This window comes from Lagopus leucura, unplaced genomic scaffold (genome assembly GCF_019238085.1).
Source record: "Lagopus leucura isolate 7727_CA_CO unplaced genomic scaffold, USGS_WTPT01 Super-Scaffold_100009, whole genome shotgun sequence".
NCBI classification, from domain to species: Eukaryota; Metazoa; Chordata; class Aves; order Galliformes; family Phasianidae; genus Lagopus; species Lagopus leucura.
In genome coordinates, this window is record NW_024962266.1 from 7,724,633 (window position 1) to 7,743,619 (window position 18,987).

Sequence of the window (18,987 nt, forward strand, 5' to 3'; positions counted from 1 at the left end):
AAAAAAGGTATTTATTTCTAAACAAACTTGGCTATTCTTATGTATCTTTAAAGCTTTATAAGGCTATTTACTTTTTATTGTATGTTTTGCGTTCAGAAGTTGCCCATGTCTTCTTTTTACTGTCTGATATAGTTACTAGAGTACAATGCTGTAATGTGTGTGATATAAAAACTACAAGGAAAGCATTTATTTAAACTTCATAGAAAAAGTGTTCATGGAGTCCTCCTGTTTTTCCACTTTTTTTTTTTCTTTTTTCTTTTTTTTTTTTTATGTTTGTGAAGTACACAGACTGTTCTGAAGGAGAGGAAGGTTTGATAGTGATTCAGAAATAGTAACAGACTGAAATAGCCCAAAGTGAGAACAGAGTTTTAAGGTTTTTGTAAGCTAGGATAGAAGAAACTGGAGAAATTTTGGATTTGGTAATTCCTCTGAAAGAATCAAATAGTTAGAGAAAGTTTTGTTTTCATTGTTTTCATTTTTATTGTCTAACAAAACTGATGGTAGAGGGCATGTTTTCCATAGCCCCTTGAGTATGACTGTCTCAGAGACATGAATCTAAGACATACATTGCATACATGATGCAAACAAGATCCCTGTAAGACTATTTCAGACATGGCACTCAGTATGACTTGATCTTTGTTTTTTATCCAAAAAATGATGTGTATCCAATTCAGGGCTACCCCCAGCCCTTGTACACCACAGTGTTCTGACATCTGTGTTGACTAGGAAAGCAACTGTGAGAATTAGAGGAATGGCAGCACTGCAGCAATGGAGAGTGATGTGGGAGGCAATGGTGATGACCTCTGAACTGCCTTCCAGTAAATCTCCACTCAGCTGTGGGCAGGAGGACTTTGTTTAAACTAAAGGTTGTGGCAGTTACTTTTCTATTTATATAGAGTTTGTTGGTTTGGTTTTGTTGTTGTTGGTGGTGGTGGTTTGGTTTTTTTGTTTTGTTTTGGGTTTTTTTTTTTTTTTTTTTTTTTTTTTTTTTTTTGAGAAGAACATTTTCTTAAAGTGATTTTCACTTTTCTTTTGACTAAAGAATTTCAAACTAGGAGAATGAGATGCTATTAATAGTAATTGGAAGTGTGGTGAAGGTCCTTCCCCTAAGAATTCTACTCATGCATGCAGTTACATGCACAAAGAGTTAGCTGCAGAGCCTCCCTCTCCCATACCTCCTGTTGGAGGTGTGGGGACTTAACGTGCACCTGTGTGTGCATGTGACTTTGTGTGGTACTTAATTGACAATATGTGAAGTTGCAGATTTTAGCAAGCAGTACAGGTGCACGTTAAGATCCCACATCTCCAACAGGAGGTATGGGAGAGGAGAACTGTGCATATAATTCTATAGGTGGGTGGCAACAACTCTCTGCTTGAACATGAATTTGGGGGATTAGTGATGAAAAGGCCTACATTTAGGTGTTAGGTGTTCATTTGCATTTTTTCTGTTAAGTGTCTTTTCTGTTGTACTGCCGATGCTGATCCTGAAAGTATAGCTCACTTATTGCTAGTTAATTATGTGCTATTAATAAATCAGTAAACAACTTTCATTCTGATTAGGTTTAAGTTCAGTAAACTGGGCATGCTTTCCTTTTTATACCCATATGTTGCAATTGCAGATATTACATGAGACACAGTGTCATTATAAATTGAAGTTGTCTGACTGTGGGAGAGACAACTGTTGACAAAAGATGGTTTCACTATTAATTTCACTACTGAGGGCTCTTTTGTGAATATTTTTGAGCAAAATAATGACTGCTTCTGGAGTGCTGCAGGCCCTAATTATATAATTACAACCAGTTGATACAGAAAGCATGCTGTTAGAACGTTCTGACCTTATAATGGTCAGAAGTGCTGTTTCAGCAGTGAGTAAACTTGGGTCCTATTATTAAGCGTCGCAAGTTGCCTGCTGGAAGACTGACTTTCTCAGGTCTGTTCTCTCAAAACAAATCAGGTTTGTGCAAACATGCTGAAATGTAGTTTTAAGTCCCCAGACTGAGTAGGGAATCAATAAAGTCTTGAGTAACTTGGTTTGTGAAGGAGTTTTAGACAAAGTTGCTTCCTGAGATCTTTTCCAGCCTGAACCTTCCTATGATCCTGTATCTAGACATGCCCTTTTGCTAGTACAGGGAGTATGTGGTAATATCTTGTCTATCTGGCCATAACCAAGAGAATATTTAGGCACAGTTACGGAAGTTCTCCTAGCAATAGTTGTTCTTCTAGAGGTAAGATCCAGCTGCCTTTGATTGACTAATTACTTGAATGTTTCTGCCTTTGTTATCAACAGGAGGTAAGTGTACTTTAGAGATTAATTCTCGTTACTGTAGAGGTCCTGCTGATACCTCTTTGTTAGTGTGTTTGCTTATTCAGTTCAACCTTCTTAAAGGCCAGAGATGACTGTAAGTCAGATACTATAAAATAAGTTGCTTTTAAATCAATAGATATACTATAGAGGAGTGAGGAAAAGAAGAAGGATTAAGTTCCTAATTTTTATTTCCACTTGGTTAGGATAAGATTAGTCAGTAACTCACAGAGTTCATGAGCATGAGACTGGAAAGAATTGAGTCTCATTCTCCAATTTGTGATTAGTTGTTTCTTTTGCCTACCTTATTCCTCTATGAAAAATACTTCAGAGCCTCACTTTTAAGGTGTTACTTCAAATTTTTAGCTTAAATGTTTTTGTAGTAAGTTTATACTTGTCTTTTATGTGCTGATTTTATCTTTCATTTTAAAATATTTTAACATTCGCAGTGTTCATAGAGAGCAAGTGATGAATTTATGGTAAATTTTCAATTTAGTTCCAGGTTCAGTTCAGCTTTAGGTCAAAGTATGCCTGTCTGACTGTGGTTCATACCCATAATACTTTAGCTAGTAACCCAAAAGCAGTTTGATAAACTTGATCTTCTTTAAATTTTTTACATCAGAAGATACAGCATCAAAACTGCAGAAATGATAGAACCTATGCCTCCCTCATAGATTTTTACATGTAATTGGTTTGAACCACAGTCTCTAGGATGGAGTGTGTCTCCCAGCACTCTGTCTCAACATATTTCCAGCTCTCTGAGCTTTCTACAGAGATGAAGGAATTAGGAAACAGCAGTGACGCTGCTACATTTGAAAAGCAGTTATTACTGCAGCTGTGACTGGAAACCATCTTAAGCTCTTAGAGTAGGATCACTGAATAGTTTATTTTGAAAGAGACTGTTAATAGCCATCTACTTTCAACACTCCCGCAGTGCGTAGGGACATCCGTTCCTAAGTTGGGTCGCTCGACTTTGAAGCCCCTCCAGCTTAACTTTGAACACTTCCAGTTCATCCACAATATCCAGTTTCGGGACATTCACAATTTCTTCGGGCAACCCATACCAGTGTCTCATCATAAAAATGTCTTCCTTGTAACCAATCTAAATATTGTCTCTTTCACTTTAAAACCATTGCCCCTGCTCTGTCACTATAAGCCTGGAAGTTAGTCCTTCTCCACTTTTCTTATAAGCCCCCTTTATGTACTGAGAGGCCACAGTAAGTTCTCCCCAGAGCCTGCTCTTCTTCCTCAACCTTCTAGCCACATTTGTTTTCATGTAGCCTGTTTGGCTTTCTGGGCCGCAAGTGCACATTGCTGGTTTGCATCTAGTTTTTCATCAACCAGTATTCCAGTCCCTCTCTGCAGTGTTGCTTTCAATCAACTCATCACCCAGTCTGCAGTGATATCATTTCTTCTCACCATAAGGAAACTTGCTTTTGTACTTAACAATTCCCTGGTACTGAAACGCATAAATGCATGCAGTAAGGTTGGTGCAGAGAAGAAAAATGGAAGTGTTCTGGTGCAGTTAAGAGCATTGCTGTCTGCAGAAGGACCTTTTTCTGTATCACAGAACAACGGGAATTTAAGATTTGTTCAGTACTGTCCTGTGACAAGCTATTTCATAAATCTTAACTTAGGTGCATAAACATTTATCTTGACTGATCAAATGTGTACTAATAGGTCCAAAATTGATTCAGTGTGCTCATCACAGAGACATGGAGCAGGGCAAGAGTTCATCTTCCACTTATGAGTCATTTGACAAGAGAAAGAGGAAGGGAAAGGAAAGAGATGTTTTAATACCTGGTAGATTTCTTGTAGGTGAGACAGCTGGAAGCTATTTTTCATGAAGACTACTGCTTTGAATCAGTAACTGCAAACATGGTCTAGGCAAAAACAAATCTATTCTTACCATATTTTGAGAAGAAAAAAAAAAATCACTGATTTGGATTTCAGGTTTGATTTGAGATCTGTCTTCTAAATATACTCAATTTTAACCTACATCAGTAGGCTAACCAAGCCAGTGATCTTAAGGGTCTTTTATGTGGTCTTTTGGGAGCATACAGAAGATGAATCAGTGTATTTTGCATGTGAGTCAGATGCCACCAATACAGAATATGAGGTCAGCTGTTTTGTATCCAGCTCTCAAGAACACTTCACCCTCTTACACTTTTTCCCAAATTCTCAAGTGTCAAATAATTGCCCTTATATTGTCCACATTTCCAACGCAGTGCACTTCTAAAGCTAAGGCATTTTAAGGAAGATATTAGTAAGACTGTTGCTAATGTAAATTCACAAAGACTTCCTCTGCTAGTCCAGTTTGCCACATAGTTCCTCTTTTTCTGCAGTTTGTATTATTCTTTTTGATGCTTCCTTATTCTTATTACAATTATTATATTCATTTGTATCTCCTACATCATAAAATTTTGCATGTGATACTGAAACAAATGCTTCAATGTCACCAAGGATTACGTGGTTAAGTATGTTTTCTTTTCTCTGGGTGGTTGGCTGTCTTAAGCATGAACCAAAGGGTTAGTAAATCAGTTTGTATTTTTCAAAGGATTGCAGAATTGTAGGGGCTGGAAGAGACCTCCAGAGATTGAGTCCAGGCTCCCTCATGCAGGCTGCACACGTAGGTGTCCAGGCAGGTCTTGAATATCTCTAGAGAAATAGAATCCATAACCTCCCCTGGCAGCCTGCTCCAGTGCTCCGTTACCCTTACTGTGAAGAAATTCCTTTCCATATTGGTGCAGAACTTCCTGTGCTCCAGTTTATGACTGTTTCCCTTTGTCCTGTTCCCACAGACTGCAGAAAAGAGATTGGCCATGTCATCTTTGTGGCCCTCCACTGGACTCTCTCCAGGAGATCCTTGTTTTCCTTGTGCTGGATATTGTAACTGGATACAATACTCCAGGTGAGGCCTGACCAGACCAGGGCAGAGTAGAGAGGGAGGATCAATTCCTTCAACCTCCTGGCCACGTTCCTTTTAATGCACCCTAGGATCCCATTGGCCTTCTTAGCTACCAGGGCACACTGCTGGCTCATCACCAACCTGTCATCCGCCAGGACCTTCGCCACAAAGATCCTTTCCAGCAGGTCATGTCACAACCTGTACTGATACTCGTGGTTATTCCTTCCCAGCTGCAAGACTTTGTTAAACCTCATCTGGTTTATTGTTTTTCAGTTCACCAGTCTGTCCAGGTCTTGTTGAGTGTCAACCATTCCTCCCAGCTGTGTATCATTGGCATACTTAATCAGGGCGGACATTATGTTCAAGATATTGAACAAGACCAGACCCAGCATCTGCATTTAGTGTGAATTAGATTTTTTTGACAAAGCATATAAAACACAGGCAATAAAACTATGTATATAGTTGTGCAACTACAAAGATGCAAGAATAAGCAGACTGCAGGGAGGAACAATGTCAACCCAAATTGTTAGACATATTTTATTTATTTAGTAAAGTTTGGAGAGGGGAAAAAAAAGCAGCAAGTGTGTGTTGCAAGAGGATTAGGGGAAGTGACTGCTGAAATCACTCAGTATAAATGGGGCAAGGTCAGTCCCTGGAGGCAGTCAGTGAGTAAATTAGGAGTGCACATAACACAAAGTAATTAAAAAAAAAAATTGGCTACAGTACTAAATGCACTTACTTCTGAGTTCCTGAATCACTAGTATGCCTTTCCTGGGCTATGCAGTTCTCCTGCTATGTTGGATGTATTGTACTGCAGAGAGAGGTAAGCTTTAATCTGAGGAAAAAAAAAAAAGAAAAAAGAAAGACAACAAAGTGTATGGAAAGATAGTTATTAAACCAATTTGTAAATAAACTGCTTGAATTGAAGCCTATTTTAATGAACTTCTGACAACAATAATTGAGGTTTCTTCTGGTAGTATTTAGTACCTTCAGTATTTAGTATTTTGTCATGGGTCATTTTGTCATTTTTCATCTGTTTGTCGGATAACTACTGCTATTACTAAACTGTATTATTACCCCTATAAACTACAGTTAGATGAATTATTTGTTTGCTCTGTTTGTTAATTATTCTAAGATGTAAAACTTGTAAAAAGTTGGTAGGTTAAAATAGATTATATTCAATAAATATGTATTTCTGTCTGTCTGAAACAGTCTGTGTGATAATCTGAGAAAAAGAAGCTGTTACTAGATTGACTGAAAAGCTTATAAAATATCCATTAAATGACAGGTTTGGTCTATGGTATTTTTCATCCATTGAAAAGATAAATGCATGCAGATACACTCTGGGACTTGTTTAAAGAGGTAGCTTCTATTCTGGGTATCTTTCCAGAAGGCTGCAGTAATATTTTCTGCTTCACTGTTGAATTTATTTTCCTTGACATTGTATTTATATTGCTTAATATGATTTTTAGTAATTTGTTTTGCTTTGTCTGTTTGTTTTCTTGTACAAAGACTGGGGAAAAGGCACCATGTGGTTTTGAGCTAGTATATCTTAGTTCAGTTCAGGTTGTTGTTAACTTTGGGTGAAGATTATGAAGACTTTATTAATCAAAACAATATGATGCATTTTACTTTGAAAATGAAAAAAAAAAAAAAAAACAACCCAGGATGTTACTGAAATTTAGCATATTTTTAATATGGACTTACAGTGTATAAATACTGCTCCAAAGCAACTACAAAAGCCTATTTCATTTGCAAATTAGTCTAGAAAGATCCTGGAACTTGTAAAGGGAGTTTGCTTGAATTTGCACTACCTTTTCACGGTGCTTTCTTTAGCTCAAGAAGTTTGCAAAGGAATGGCAGCAGTTTAGCAACATTTGGTTTGTTTTGGGGCACCTCTTACCATGTGTCCTGCAGCTTTCTTATTTCAGTCTTCATACTGGAAGACTGTGTGAGTCATTTGAGAGCTGGATTATTGCTTGAGTACTTCTACCTGAATTTGCAGTTTGTGCTGGGTGTTCTGGAAGTTGCTACCAGCATAATAATGGTGGGAAAGTAATTTGAGCTATTTCTAATCATGATCAAGTCACATGTGTTTAATAAATGATTTATTACAGCTGTTCTGGTTTCCCACTGAAGTGTTTGAAGGAATGCATTTAAGCTGTACGTGCTAATGTAAAAGTAAATAAATCCCAATTTTGTTGAGTACACAGATCAAAGTGCATGATGTAATTGATATAATTTTGAAGTACATCTTGCCAGCTCAAACTACTAAGAAACCACATTTAAAAAGAGTATTAACTAATTGTAGTCAGAAATACATATGCATACTACAGCACCTGGCAGTAACACTTGCTGTCACATAGACTGATATCAGTGCAGTATAGTAAAGAACAATCAGAGAGTTGAAATGAAATCCAGGGAGAAACATAATGTAGTGGTTAAGAGACTGTCAGGAGATCATTTTTGTCTTGTTTGTTTTTTAACATAAACAAGGAGGTGTAGAATCCCCACTCTGCACAACAGACAATGAAAATATAAATCAGAAATAAGAGGAGAATACAGCAGAGAAGCTCTCCTCTGCTGAAAACACCTGCCTAGCCTATGGATGTGCAAGATGTGCACTGTTGCAGAATTCTGTCCTTGCAGAAGTCAGTTCAGTCTGGACATCCAACATTGCCCCATACTATCTTCAATTTCAGCCTGACTGACTTGCTGTCATATGAAAAATTTTTCACAGTTCGGAGAAGTCATAACATCTTCAAATTCAATGATGTCATTATGTCACAGCATTCTATGTCATGATACACTGTATGGATTTTGTTTGTGTATGTGGTTGTTTTTTAAGCAAGTACTCAAATGTACAATGGAGGATATTACGGTACATTGAAAATGTCTATTCCTAGAACAAATTCTTACATACTATTTATTGTAGGTATGAAATGAAAAATAGGCTAATAGGTCAAATGATGAGGTATAAAACCTGAAAAAAATAAGCTTTTTTTTTTTTTTTTTTTTAAACAAATGAGGTTGAAAGCAACAAATTTAGATGTCTGAATAAGAGATAGCTAAGACACCCGTGTGCAATTTCTCTATGAACTTTTTATAAATGGGATCTAAAATTGGTGTGTTGGTTTGAATGTGAGATGATTGAGGTGTTGATTTGTTGTCTGAATAGTCTTGCAGTTGCTAACAAGCAGGTGTATGCATAGAAGACAAGAAAAGTTAGTTACATGTATAACTAAAGCTGTTCTTGAAATCGTAGAATTTGGTCTGTACTTTCTCTACACACAAACTGAAAGCATTGGTATTAACAAGATTAACAAGCTCTAAAGAGCTGGTTCTATGCAGAACCAGAAAAAATCCCTTGTTCCATCTCTGCAGACAGTCTTTCTTGGGCAAAATAACCACTTTTTACACATTTACAAGATGGAGCCACCTAGAGGAATACTCTTCATTTAACTTACTCCTAGATCTTTGGAGGAAAAAAAAAAAGGTATTAAAATGTGAATGTATCTTGCAAATGAGAGTGGAAGTCCCTGCCACTTTTTTTGTTGGTAGAGTACCCTCTAGTGGACAGAGCTATCTTCTCAGGATGGTTGGTTGGAAGGAACATCATTGTTTTCAGAGTAACTGAAATAGTTGGGAAGATGATGAACCTGTGGGAGGTCTGACACTTCCTTTATCACCTCAGCGGTGTCCTCAAAGCTCGCCTACCTCTCCCACCTACTTATGCCAGTCAAAAGAAAGTTATTAGATCTCACAGTGAGCATTCTTTTCTTTATACTTTCGAAATGCCACAGCTACAGAATTACACTTTTCAAAATTTTTACACTTTGATGTAGAAGGATTAGGATTTTTTTCTGCTCACTTTGTATTAGAAATCGCACTACTTAATCTCTGACTGTGATGGCCCTTCTATCCCCTTAAGTTCCTAAATATTTTTCCTGTACTCTCACTTTCAGGCAGCCCTTGGACCATCAGCACTGCTGCTTTCTCAGACCAGGAGTCCTATAACTAAACTGGTTTAGGTTTTGGTTCCAGCTCTATACTTAGCAATGAATCTCATTCATCAACAAACTTCTATTTCTAGCAGACATTTCCCATTTCTTTTCTAAGTTTTAATTTCTCAGAGATCACTTTTCATCAGTTCTCACTTTTGATGTTCAGATGTAAAATAGACAGCGTTATAACTAATCAGCTACACTGTCCAGAGTCTGTTACTGTAGGTAAAACTTCAGTCTTTAAAGTACATTTCAGTCATCTAGGCAGAGAGATTGAAACTAGGTCAATGAAATTAAGTTAATGATTCCAAACACACACACAAAAAATATTTTTTAACATTCTTGACATGAGGTTATGTTTCTTAACAACTTCCCTTTTTTTTTTTTTTTTTTATTATTTTCCCCCTTCAGTCTCACTTTTCTTATTCTTAAATTGTTGAAAATTCTCTTAATAAAATTAATTCAGGTCCATTTTTAAAAATTCATATGGGCTGTACATTTCACAGAGACCAAAGAAAGCCTCATAAGGAGCTTTTGGGGAAGACTACATAATATTGAGTTAATGAAAAACATCAGATATCTCCTACTCCACAGCCCAAACTGAATCAAAATACTTTAAAGCTTACAAAGATTAAAGTGAATACACAGAATGAATTACACCGTGTAACAAGTAGCATGTCATAAGAACCTTATAGAATGCTTTAGAAGATCATAACTTTAGCCAAACAGAAAATTTAGGGGATCTAAAACAGAAGTCTGACAGATCTTGACCAAGTGGAGCATGAGCTTACCGTCAGCAAAGGTGGTGGTGGTGGCTGCAGAATAAGATAGCTGGAAAAGAGTACTAACAGCAGAAGGACTGGCATGGAGGAGCTTCTGCAGATGCAGGAGTAGCAGATTTTTTTGGTTTGAACTGAGGCGCTAATCTCTGGTTGCAGTCTTCGTAACTGAAATTTATTTTGAATGATGGCTGCCCAGTGTGTGTTTGCATTTTCCATTGGCTTGACTGTTTTTTCATCCTGTCCTACAAAATGTCTGTTCGTAGCCCACAAAATGTGGATTCTTAACAGTTTTCCATTTCATAACGAAGTAGAAAAGATATGTGCATTTGATCACAAATATACCCAGGATTTCTTGCTACATTTTCTATTGTAAAACTATTTTGGAGGTGTAGCATGTGTCTCAATCACCAATATTTTTATTTATAATTTCTAGCTTGCGAACAACCTCCTCCAAGGAGAGTTAAAGAAATACCTACTGAAGCATGGGACAACCCTCCCTATCCACATGATACTCTAGTAACATACAAATGTCGGCCTGGATATATGAAAATAGGACGAATTGTGGTCAAGTGTGCTGATGGAGAGTGGAAGCAACAAGGCAACACGGAATGCAGGAGTAAGTATTGAGAGATCACTTCCGGAATTTTACAAGTCTAACGTTGATGAAACTTCAAGTCTAAGCAAAATAAAGCACTAACCTATCTTCTGAATGCAAGTCAAAGAAATTATTTTTTTGTCTTTAGTTTATTCAACTTGTTTTAAAGGATACAGCTTCTTGGAAGTTGATTGGACTTTTTGGCATTAAAAAATTATAGAATTTATTTTCCCATGCCTTTTCTTTCAAACTATAAAGGAAAACTCAGGTGAGGATAAAAGCTGCTGCTTATTATTTCTGTTGTACCATGTTAAGAGTTTAGAAGTGTCTCACACTTTCATACTGATTTCACTGAGGAAGTGGAACTTAATTATTGTTAGTCAGAAGATACTTTCTATAATGAATGAGTACTAAACACAAATAAATATTAGGCATTTGAGCTTTTTTCTCCCGTGTATTTCATAGAAATTTTGTCTGTCTCAATACAACTACTTGGCTTAATCATACAAAATTAAGTTTCAGAGATCAATAGATATTTTAAGTAAAAAATAATTAATAGACTTGTTGGTAGTTTCTTTTATATTTTAAATTGGGGTGGATTTTTTTTTTGTTACTTTCTTACTTCTAAATACATTTGCATAAATACTTGGTGCACAGAAATCTTTCCAATTATACTAAAATTAGTGTAGTTTTTTTAGTTACATACTTTAGTGAATACTGCCACCCTGTGAACTGATGCTGAAACTGGTAAGGTACATGTGGAGGAAAAAAGGATGATTTGGTACAGATAATGTGCTCATATTCACTTTTCATGACAGATCACACTAGGTAGCAAAATTTACAATGGAGAGATGTATTTTCTTTGAATCACACTGAAAGAAATTTAGGGCCTATTCAAACATATCTTATTTGGATTAAAAAACAAACAAACAAACAAAACAAACAAAAAAACAGAGATGCTGATGTGTAGCAAGAAATGAAAATGCCTTGTTTGATAGAGACTAGGAAGGATTTCTTCTGACGATGCCTAGTAAAATTTAGCTGTGCAATCTATTTTGCTGTCCTTATTATAATATCTAAGGGAGATAAATGAGAATTATAGGATCATAGAATAGTCTGACATGGAAGGACCCACAAGAATCAGAATCCAACTTCTGGCTCCATGCGGAACCACACAGAATCTAAATCCTATGTCTGAGAGAGGTGCCCAGAGCTCCTTGAACTCTGACAGTTTGGTGCCATGTTCATTCCCCTGGCCAGCACTTGCTCTTGTTAAACTTCACAGGGTTGAGGACTGCTCAACTCTTCAGTTGACAAAGATCTCTCTTCAAGGCCTCTCTTTCCTCAAAGGGGTCAACAGCTCCTCCCAGTTAAGTGTTATTTGTAAACTTACACATATGCCTTCAAGTTTTGTATTCAAGTCACCTATGACAGAGACCACGTTCTCATTTTTGCAATTCTGTTTTGGAATCCAATTGAGGCCAGACCATAAGAGCAGTCCTAGGGGAAACTTGAGCCACATTACTCCTGTGGCTTCAGATAATCACTCTTTTTTCAGCACAATTCCCATCAGACTGAGGATATTTAAATGCCAGTCATGGATGGCTTCTGTAGTGGAAGGTTTGGAATGGTCTGTGTCAGAAGTTATATGAAAAATTGATGTTACATTCTGTCTTTAAAATGTGTCATAAAGCTTAAAATGAGATTAGTCTTTTTTAAAGGAGCAAAGGCTCCTAATTTGCTATTTAGATTAAAAGAAAGAAAAAAAAAACCTCATTCTACTATGTTCTTATTGAAAACAATGACTAAAAGAAAAGAAGGTTAATCAAGGTAATGCTGAACATTTTGCATTGAATAGTTCAAAACACGCTCTATTAATTAAAAGAAAAGTGCTACCTTTCACACTTTCATTTCTCTGTGTTTGGTTAAGTACTTGCTTTTTAACTATTTCTTTCTTACCAGGTAAGCCCTGTGGACATCCTGGAGATACTGAGTTTGGTTCCTTTCAGCTTACTGCTGGAAACGAGTTTGTCTTTGGTGCCAGAGTTGAATACAGATGTAATGATGGGTAATATTATTTAACTCAATATTAGGAGTTAAGGTTTTAATGTTAATAGAATACTGGTTATAAATTTGTTGTCTGTAAAGCAGCTGCCAACTTGCTCATATTTAAGAATAAGAAATTGTTGTTTAACTGAAAATACTGTAATTACAATACTAAACGTAGCTTTTTCCTATGTCTGGTCAGAAGTTTAGTGGTATTGGAACAACTGTACCTCACACAAACGGAGCTGTCATCCCAAGTCTCAGATAAGGTTGTAGCTCACTTGAAATTATGGCTGCCTGAGTAGAAAGCAAAACAAATTTTCTGCCTCAAAGCTGGGTAATGACTTGAGAAAGTAGCCAGTTCAGATGGAAATGCAAATCCACGCACTGCCATTAGTACTCTCAGTAGGCAGTCGTTATGCAGTTATGTTGGAGAAGTCATTAGGCTGTACAGTGGAATTGTCTATTCTAAACTACAACACATCAAACCTCCTTAAATCATTTCTGTGAGTTATGAAAGGAGAGAGTTACTGAAGGAAGATGTTTCTGGTAGATAGAGTAACATCTCTTCACTTACTGCTTGGAAGAAATTCTGTTATCTCTCTCTGTTCATCTTCTCCAATGAAAGCTGCAGCAAGGCAGATGTACAGTGTTGTGTTTAGGTAAGTATGCTGATAATTGGATTATTTCTTCATGAAATGCAAATCAGCTATAACCATAGTACAGTGTTTTAGCCATGTTTTTGAAGACTTTGTGTTGCTGGAAGATGTACATATATAAGTTAGGAAATCAATATTCTCCTTAATCTCTTAAGTGCAGACAGTTCTTCATAGTCATTTTAGACTAGCTGTAATCTTCTGAATACATTCCAGACTAGGCAGAAGCTGTGTCATTGTGTCTATGGTGCCCTCAAGCCTAAGATGATACTAATTCAGTGAAGCATGGGATGCATATGGCTTGGGTTATGTCTGATTTTGATGCTGTCCCATGGCTTTCAGTCTTAGTGGAACACAGGCAACAAGAAATTTAATCTCCTTGCTAATAACTGTGTAAATCACCCTTAGATTACTTGTTAGGTAGAGCTTGATGCCTCTGTAATGAATGTTTTTCCTATTAGAAAGCTACTTTATGAGTGTTATTTTTTTTTGTATTTTTACCATATGCAAGTAAAAGAAACAAAAATAGGGAAGATGGGCAGGAAAACTGTGTTGTTTTGTTTGTTTTTTTTTTTTAATCGTGTTTTGGTTAGTCTATGCTAGAACATCTGAAACCTACTTCCCTTGTTTCCAAAGCAGCAGCACTGCTAAGACTGTAATTTTTTGTTCACTTTATTTTGTAAGATACCGAATGCTTAGCCAGAAAAATTACCGTGAGTGTCTTGCAGAGGGATGGAGCAATGACATCCCCCACTGTGAAGGTAAAGAGAAATTGACATTTCATTCCTTATGAAACTGACTTTTTATCTGTCTGATGCTATCTAGAACTTGTCTGTGATCTCACTACTCTCTGTGGCACTTCTATTGTCTATTGTGATTACTATGATTGCTTATGTTGTAAATAACTACTCAAGAATATTCACTGATCAAACTTCTAATATTAATTTGCACAGATGTACGTATGTCTAAACTCAAATTATGCAGCAGTGAAACTCATACAATACCCACTCAGCTTTTTTAATCCAATAATTATTCAAACTTTTACCAAAAATCACTCATAAAATTGAGTCTTGTCACTCCCAGACAGCTTAAAGCTCTACCTCATGTACAGACTCTGTATGTAGAGTAAGTATCTGCAAAGCATAGTTATAAAAGTCAGCTGGGATAAGACATTTTACATGTATGTTTATACGTGTATTGTAGCTTATTTTCTCCTCTGTCCTTATGAATATTGTGTCCATTAAGATTTTGTTAGAAGTTTGACATTAGTAAGAAATAAAGAGAATAAAAGACCTAGTCCTCAGACCTGAATAGACTGGTTGGCTTGGATAGTACTAGTTACTGAATTTGGAAACCTTTTCACCAGTTTCAAACCTGTACGATTATGGAAGTAATCATCCTTTCTCCCCAGGGATAACTTTTAACTTTTTAAAAGTAATTTTTAATATTAGATATGTGAGTTTTGATGTTTCCTAACAACTGGTCTCAGGTATTCCACATTCAATTTACTGGAATTTGAGTGTCCTTAAATTTAGGCATACACCTAGCTCTCTGCTTAATTCAGAGCAATGGCTTCAATATTTTTCATCACATGTCGCCAAAGTACTGCAATTCCTAAGTCCTCACAAACTTCTTCCTTTGTGACTGACAAGTTTTTATTCAGTTGAAAGCGAGCAAATAGTATTAGAATGCATAATAAGTCTGAACACTTGTTAAAAATGTTTAAGGTAATCTCAGTGATCTATCTATATTTTAACTTGTTGTGTGTACCAATTTATTTTAGTGATAGGCCTCAAAGTGGTTGTTTTTCCCTTTGGTTTATTTGTTTTGTTTTGTTTTGCTTTCCAGTTGCAAAGTGTTTACCTGTAAAAGCACCAGAAAATGGAAGAATAGTTGTAAGTGGTGCATTTGAGCTAAACCGAGAGTATACCTTTGGCCAGGTCATAGAGTTTCAATGTAATGAACATTACAAGCTTGTTGGATCTAAAGCAATACATTGCTCTTCTAACGGAAAATGGGACAGTGATGTACCTCAGTGCCAAGGTAAAACACTATTATCCATAAGAAACTTTATTCTCATGGACTTCTAGGAACTGTTACAAAGCTTTAATTTCATTCCACAGCAATTAAGCATAGGTTGCCTCTAAACAGTCTCCATTGTATATTTGCAGAAATAGGATAAGAAAGTAAAATCTGAGAGCATTGTATGTATCAGTACAGTCATAGTGAACCACACCTGTTTGTTCCACGTTTTCACTGCAAACTGTGTTTTTCCAGGCTGCACTCAATTTCTTTGAAACTAACTTCAATATAAAATATTATTTATATGTATATATATATGATGTATAATATAATAATCTATAAAAGATTTAGTCACTTCAGTGTTTATTTAAGCAAATTAATTATCTTCTTGGCCTATCACTGGACCAGCTCCAGAATGTCTATGACTTTCTTCTACTGGGGAGGTTAGACCTGGACAGAATACTCTACATGCAGCTTCACCAGTGCTGAGTAGAGTGCAAGGATAAAGTGATCTAAATCACACGTGCTAGCACTATTTGTAGAATATAGTGATTTTTATTAAACAAAGACAATTCCGCTGAGATTTATTTCATTCTAATTATAAAATAAATCCAGCAAAAAAATCTAAGACAACCCTCTGGTGTCTTGCTCTATGACCTAGGAAACAAAATCTTATATTTTATCTGGCTTTATGAATGCAAATTTTAGAAAGTGCAAAATCTTGGTGATATTCTGAGTTTGGCAAGAAACTGAGAATGTTGAGTTTTTCTATAGATAGTCAGGTATCCTAGTGTCAGTTCTCCATGTATTTTAATGCTGTATTTTTTTTTCTGGTAATGCTATAATTTTATTGATTATCTGCTGAATATGAGAGAGCTTTAGATTTGCTGGAAATTACAAGGAAATGAAATTATGAGAAAAATGAAAAAAATCTTAAAGTTCAGCTAGCCTAGTTGCTTAGTTTAGAAAATCCCTTATCTTGTACACAATTCTAAAAGCAATTAAAAAATTAATCATAGTCCTGAAAGCTGTCTTATGAATCAGTTTGTTACTCCTGCTGTGCTACAGCATACTTGGCACCCACAATCATGTCACTGAAGAGTTCTCAGTTAAGTTCCACATAGCTTCTGAGTGCAAGTGTTTTTATTGATATAATTTCAATAAATTCAAAAGGGAAAAAAAATCCCACTAATTTTTATTCCAGTAGGGATTTATTCTCAGCAAATAAAACTGTATAAAATTATATGAATTTATGGATTTTGTTTTTTTCAACTTCAGATATTATTTGTAGCGTGCCACCAATTCCAAATGGAATTGTACATTCCTCGCAGAAGACTTACAGGGAGTCTGAGCAACTGCATTATGTCTGTAACAAAGGATACACATATGGTGAACGAGCAGATGTACAGTGTACGGAATCTGGATGGTATCCAACCCCCTATTGCACTGGTCAGCCATTTCCTTAAGTTGTTTTGAGAGTAATTTCTGAGATTAGTACTGCCAAATGTTAGTTTGTTCATAAAAATAATAATTTCATTGGCATCTGACTAATACACCATGAAGATCTGGCAGGACTAAGGGTTAAAACAGCCAAAGATCCTGATATTTGTTTTTCTTTAAGGGACATGGCAAAAATAGTTAATTCAGCCTTTCATTACTCAAGCGTAGGTGCATGGGACTAGGAAAGTAGAATTTCTTGTGTATACTGCATAAATAGATTGATGCTGAAATACTGGAGCATTAGCAGTTGCAGAAAGGCACTGTGTTCTTTTTATTCTGGAAATCTGGACTAGTGGACAAAACATAGCACATAAAATCTTGAGTTAGAAAGAATTCCTAACTTGAACAAATAGAAAGGATAATACTGAATCTCATTGCCTCCTACAAAATGCAGTGGAAATATTTTAGCAAAGGAATGGAAAAAATCAGACACTGAAAACAATTTTTAAGCAAGCAGGATAGGGGAAAAAATGTTAATATTGGAAAAATTTAAGCTAAAGGAAGAATCTGAAATTTTTAACAGCATGGGAAAATTTGAAATCAGCTTCTCAGAGTAATGATAATGATTATTGAAGTCCTCTTTCTTCACATGAAGACATTTTCAGTGAAATCTGTTTATGGGGTTTAACATGTTAACTAGTGAAAGTTCAGTTTAGTATCATTTCACTACAGCACTTAAAGAATTCAATTAGAACTCTAAATTCCACAAATAGGAACTTGTAACCATGTCCTAGCTAAATTAATTTGATATAAAATTGGGGAAAATCTTTAGTGCTTGAATCATGTTCAAGAAGTTGACAAAGGATGCTTTAAACTGAAAAAATACATTGGCAGTAGGGCAGTGTTATAGGATATTATGTACTGCCCACCTTCCTGGGATCTCTTCCAGAAGGACTTCTTTAGAAGTAAAAAGTAGTCAGCCCTATTGCTCATTTGGTCCTTGAAATTTCTGTTTCAGGATTTGCAATTATACTAATTAATATTCATTTCCTATAGTTACGAACTGACATAGTGGACTATAGTCATATATAAGATCTCTCAAAGGTCCTTCTGCAGTAGTCTGTTCTTACAGAGCTGTGCGTTTCTAAGAGTAGGAGAGAAGTGTAACCTTATCTTTGCCCTAAGAAATCTGTATTTGACTGTTAATGTATGCAGTTTTAGTCAATGTACCATGAAAATAAGAACTACATAAAGGCATTCTTTCAATTGGCGCCTATTTTTCTCTTTCCATGTAGAAGTTGTATGTTTTCCTCCAACATTTCGCAATGGAAACTTCAGACCTCAAAAAGACAGGTACATGGAAGGAGCTACAATCACAATAGACTGTGATTCTGGATATCATTTTAGCACATTGACTGCCAAAAGCGTAGCAAAATGCACCAGCAGTGGCTGGGTACCTGCTCCAGGTTGTGTTGGTAAGTAGCTCTCATGAACAAAGACACAACACACAGAATTGTTATTTTGGAAATATCTCAGTGAAAAGAGAACTCAAGAGAAAAATCTTAAGAAACATAGGAAATAAAAATGCCTCTTTGTTGTGTTTCTTAGTGTTATGAAGCTTAATGTGATGATGTGGAAGAAGCACTTAAAAAATATTGGTATAATCTAAATTCACACTGTGTTTATGAGCATGAGTATTATTTGTCACTGTATCTGTGAAACTGTGTTAATTTGCAATAGCGGGTTCCCAGACAGGAAGATTTGTGGTACACCTGCAGATTAGTGGGCCAGCCAAGTTACCAAGATGCAATGAATGTTAAAGTATCTAAACCAAAGTACAGATTGCAAGGTATGTTTAACCGTGGTTACCGTAGTTTTAGTTATTTACTTGCAGTTGTGTGTTAGTATGTAAAGAACTTCATTATAATCTGTCAAACAGCAAAACAAAATATTCTCAATTGATTATGAGGTTGAGCTTTTTTATTTATTTTTTTTTTTTTTTTTTGCTTCACTTTCTCGTAACTACAATTATATTTTTGCCCAATATGAGCAGTATAAAAGCAAAACTCAGCAATTAATTTCATAATTTGTTAATCTTTGATCTTTTGTCATTAAAAATAATATATTTTTTAAAAGTGTAGAAAACAGAAGGAGGAGAAAGAATCTCTGGTGAGGTCAATCATATATATGAACATTTGGATAAGATCTATTCAAGAAAAGTACACTGGTCTT

The 18,987-nt window shown here is 35.9% G+C and overlaps 1 protein-coding gene across 3 annotated transcripts in view; it reads left to right on the forward strand.

Annotated features, from left to right (window-relative positions):
• The first annotated feature begins 5,848 nt into the window (after positions 1-5,848).
• The window catches only part of CFH (complement factor H), a 35,531-nt gene continuing 22,392 nt past the window's right edge, over positions 5,849-18,987 (forward strand). For all 3 annotated transcript variants that reach the window (XM_042873948.1, XM_042873949.1, XM_042873950.1), the window contains exons 1-7: positions 5,849-6,033; positions 10,430-10,612; positions 12,554-12,659; positions 13,978-14,054; positions 15,142-15,336; positions 16,594-16,764; positions 18,051-18,230. In XM_042873948.1, coding sequence (XP_042729882.1) covers positions 5,973-6,033; positions 10,430-10,612; positions 12,554-12,659; positions 13,978-14,054; positions 15,142-15,336; positions 16,594-16,764; positions 18,051-18,230 — 973 coding nt within the window. In that variant the 5' untranslated portion in view covers positions 5,849-5,972. The remainder of the gene's footprint in view (positions 6,034-10,429; positions 10,613-12,553; positions 12,660-13,977; positions 14,055-15,141; positions 15,337-16,593; positions 16,765-18,050; positions 18,231-18,987) is intronic.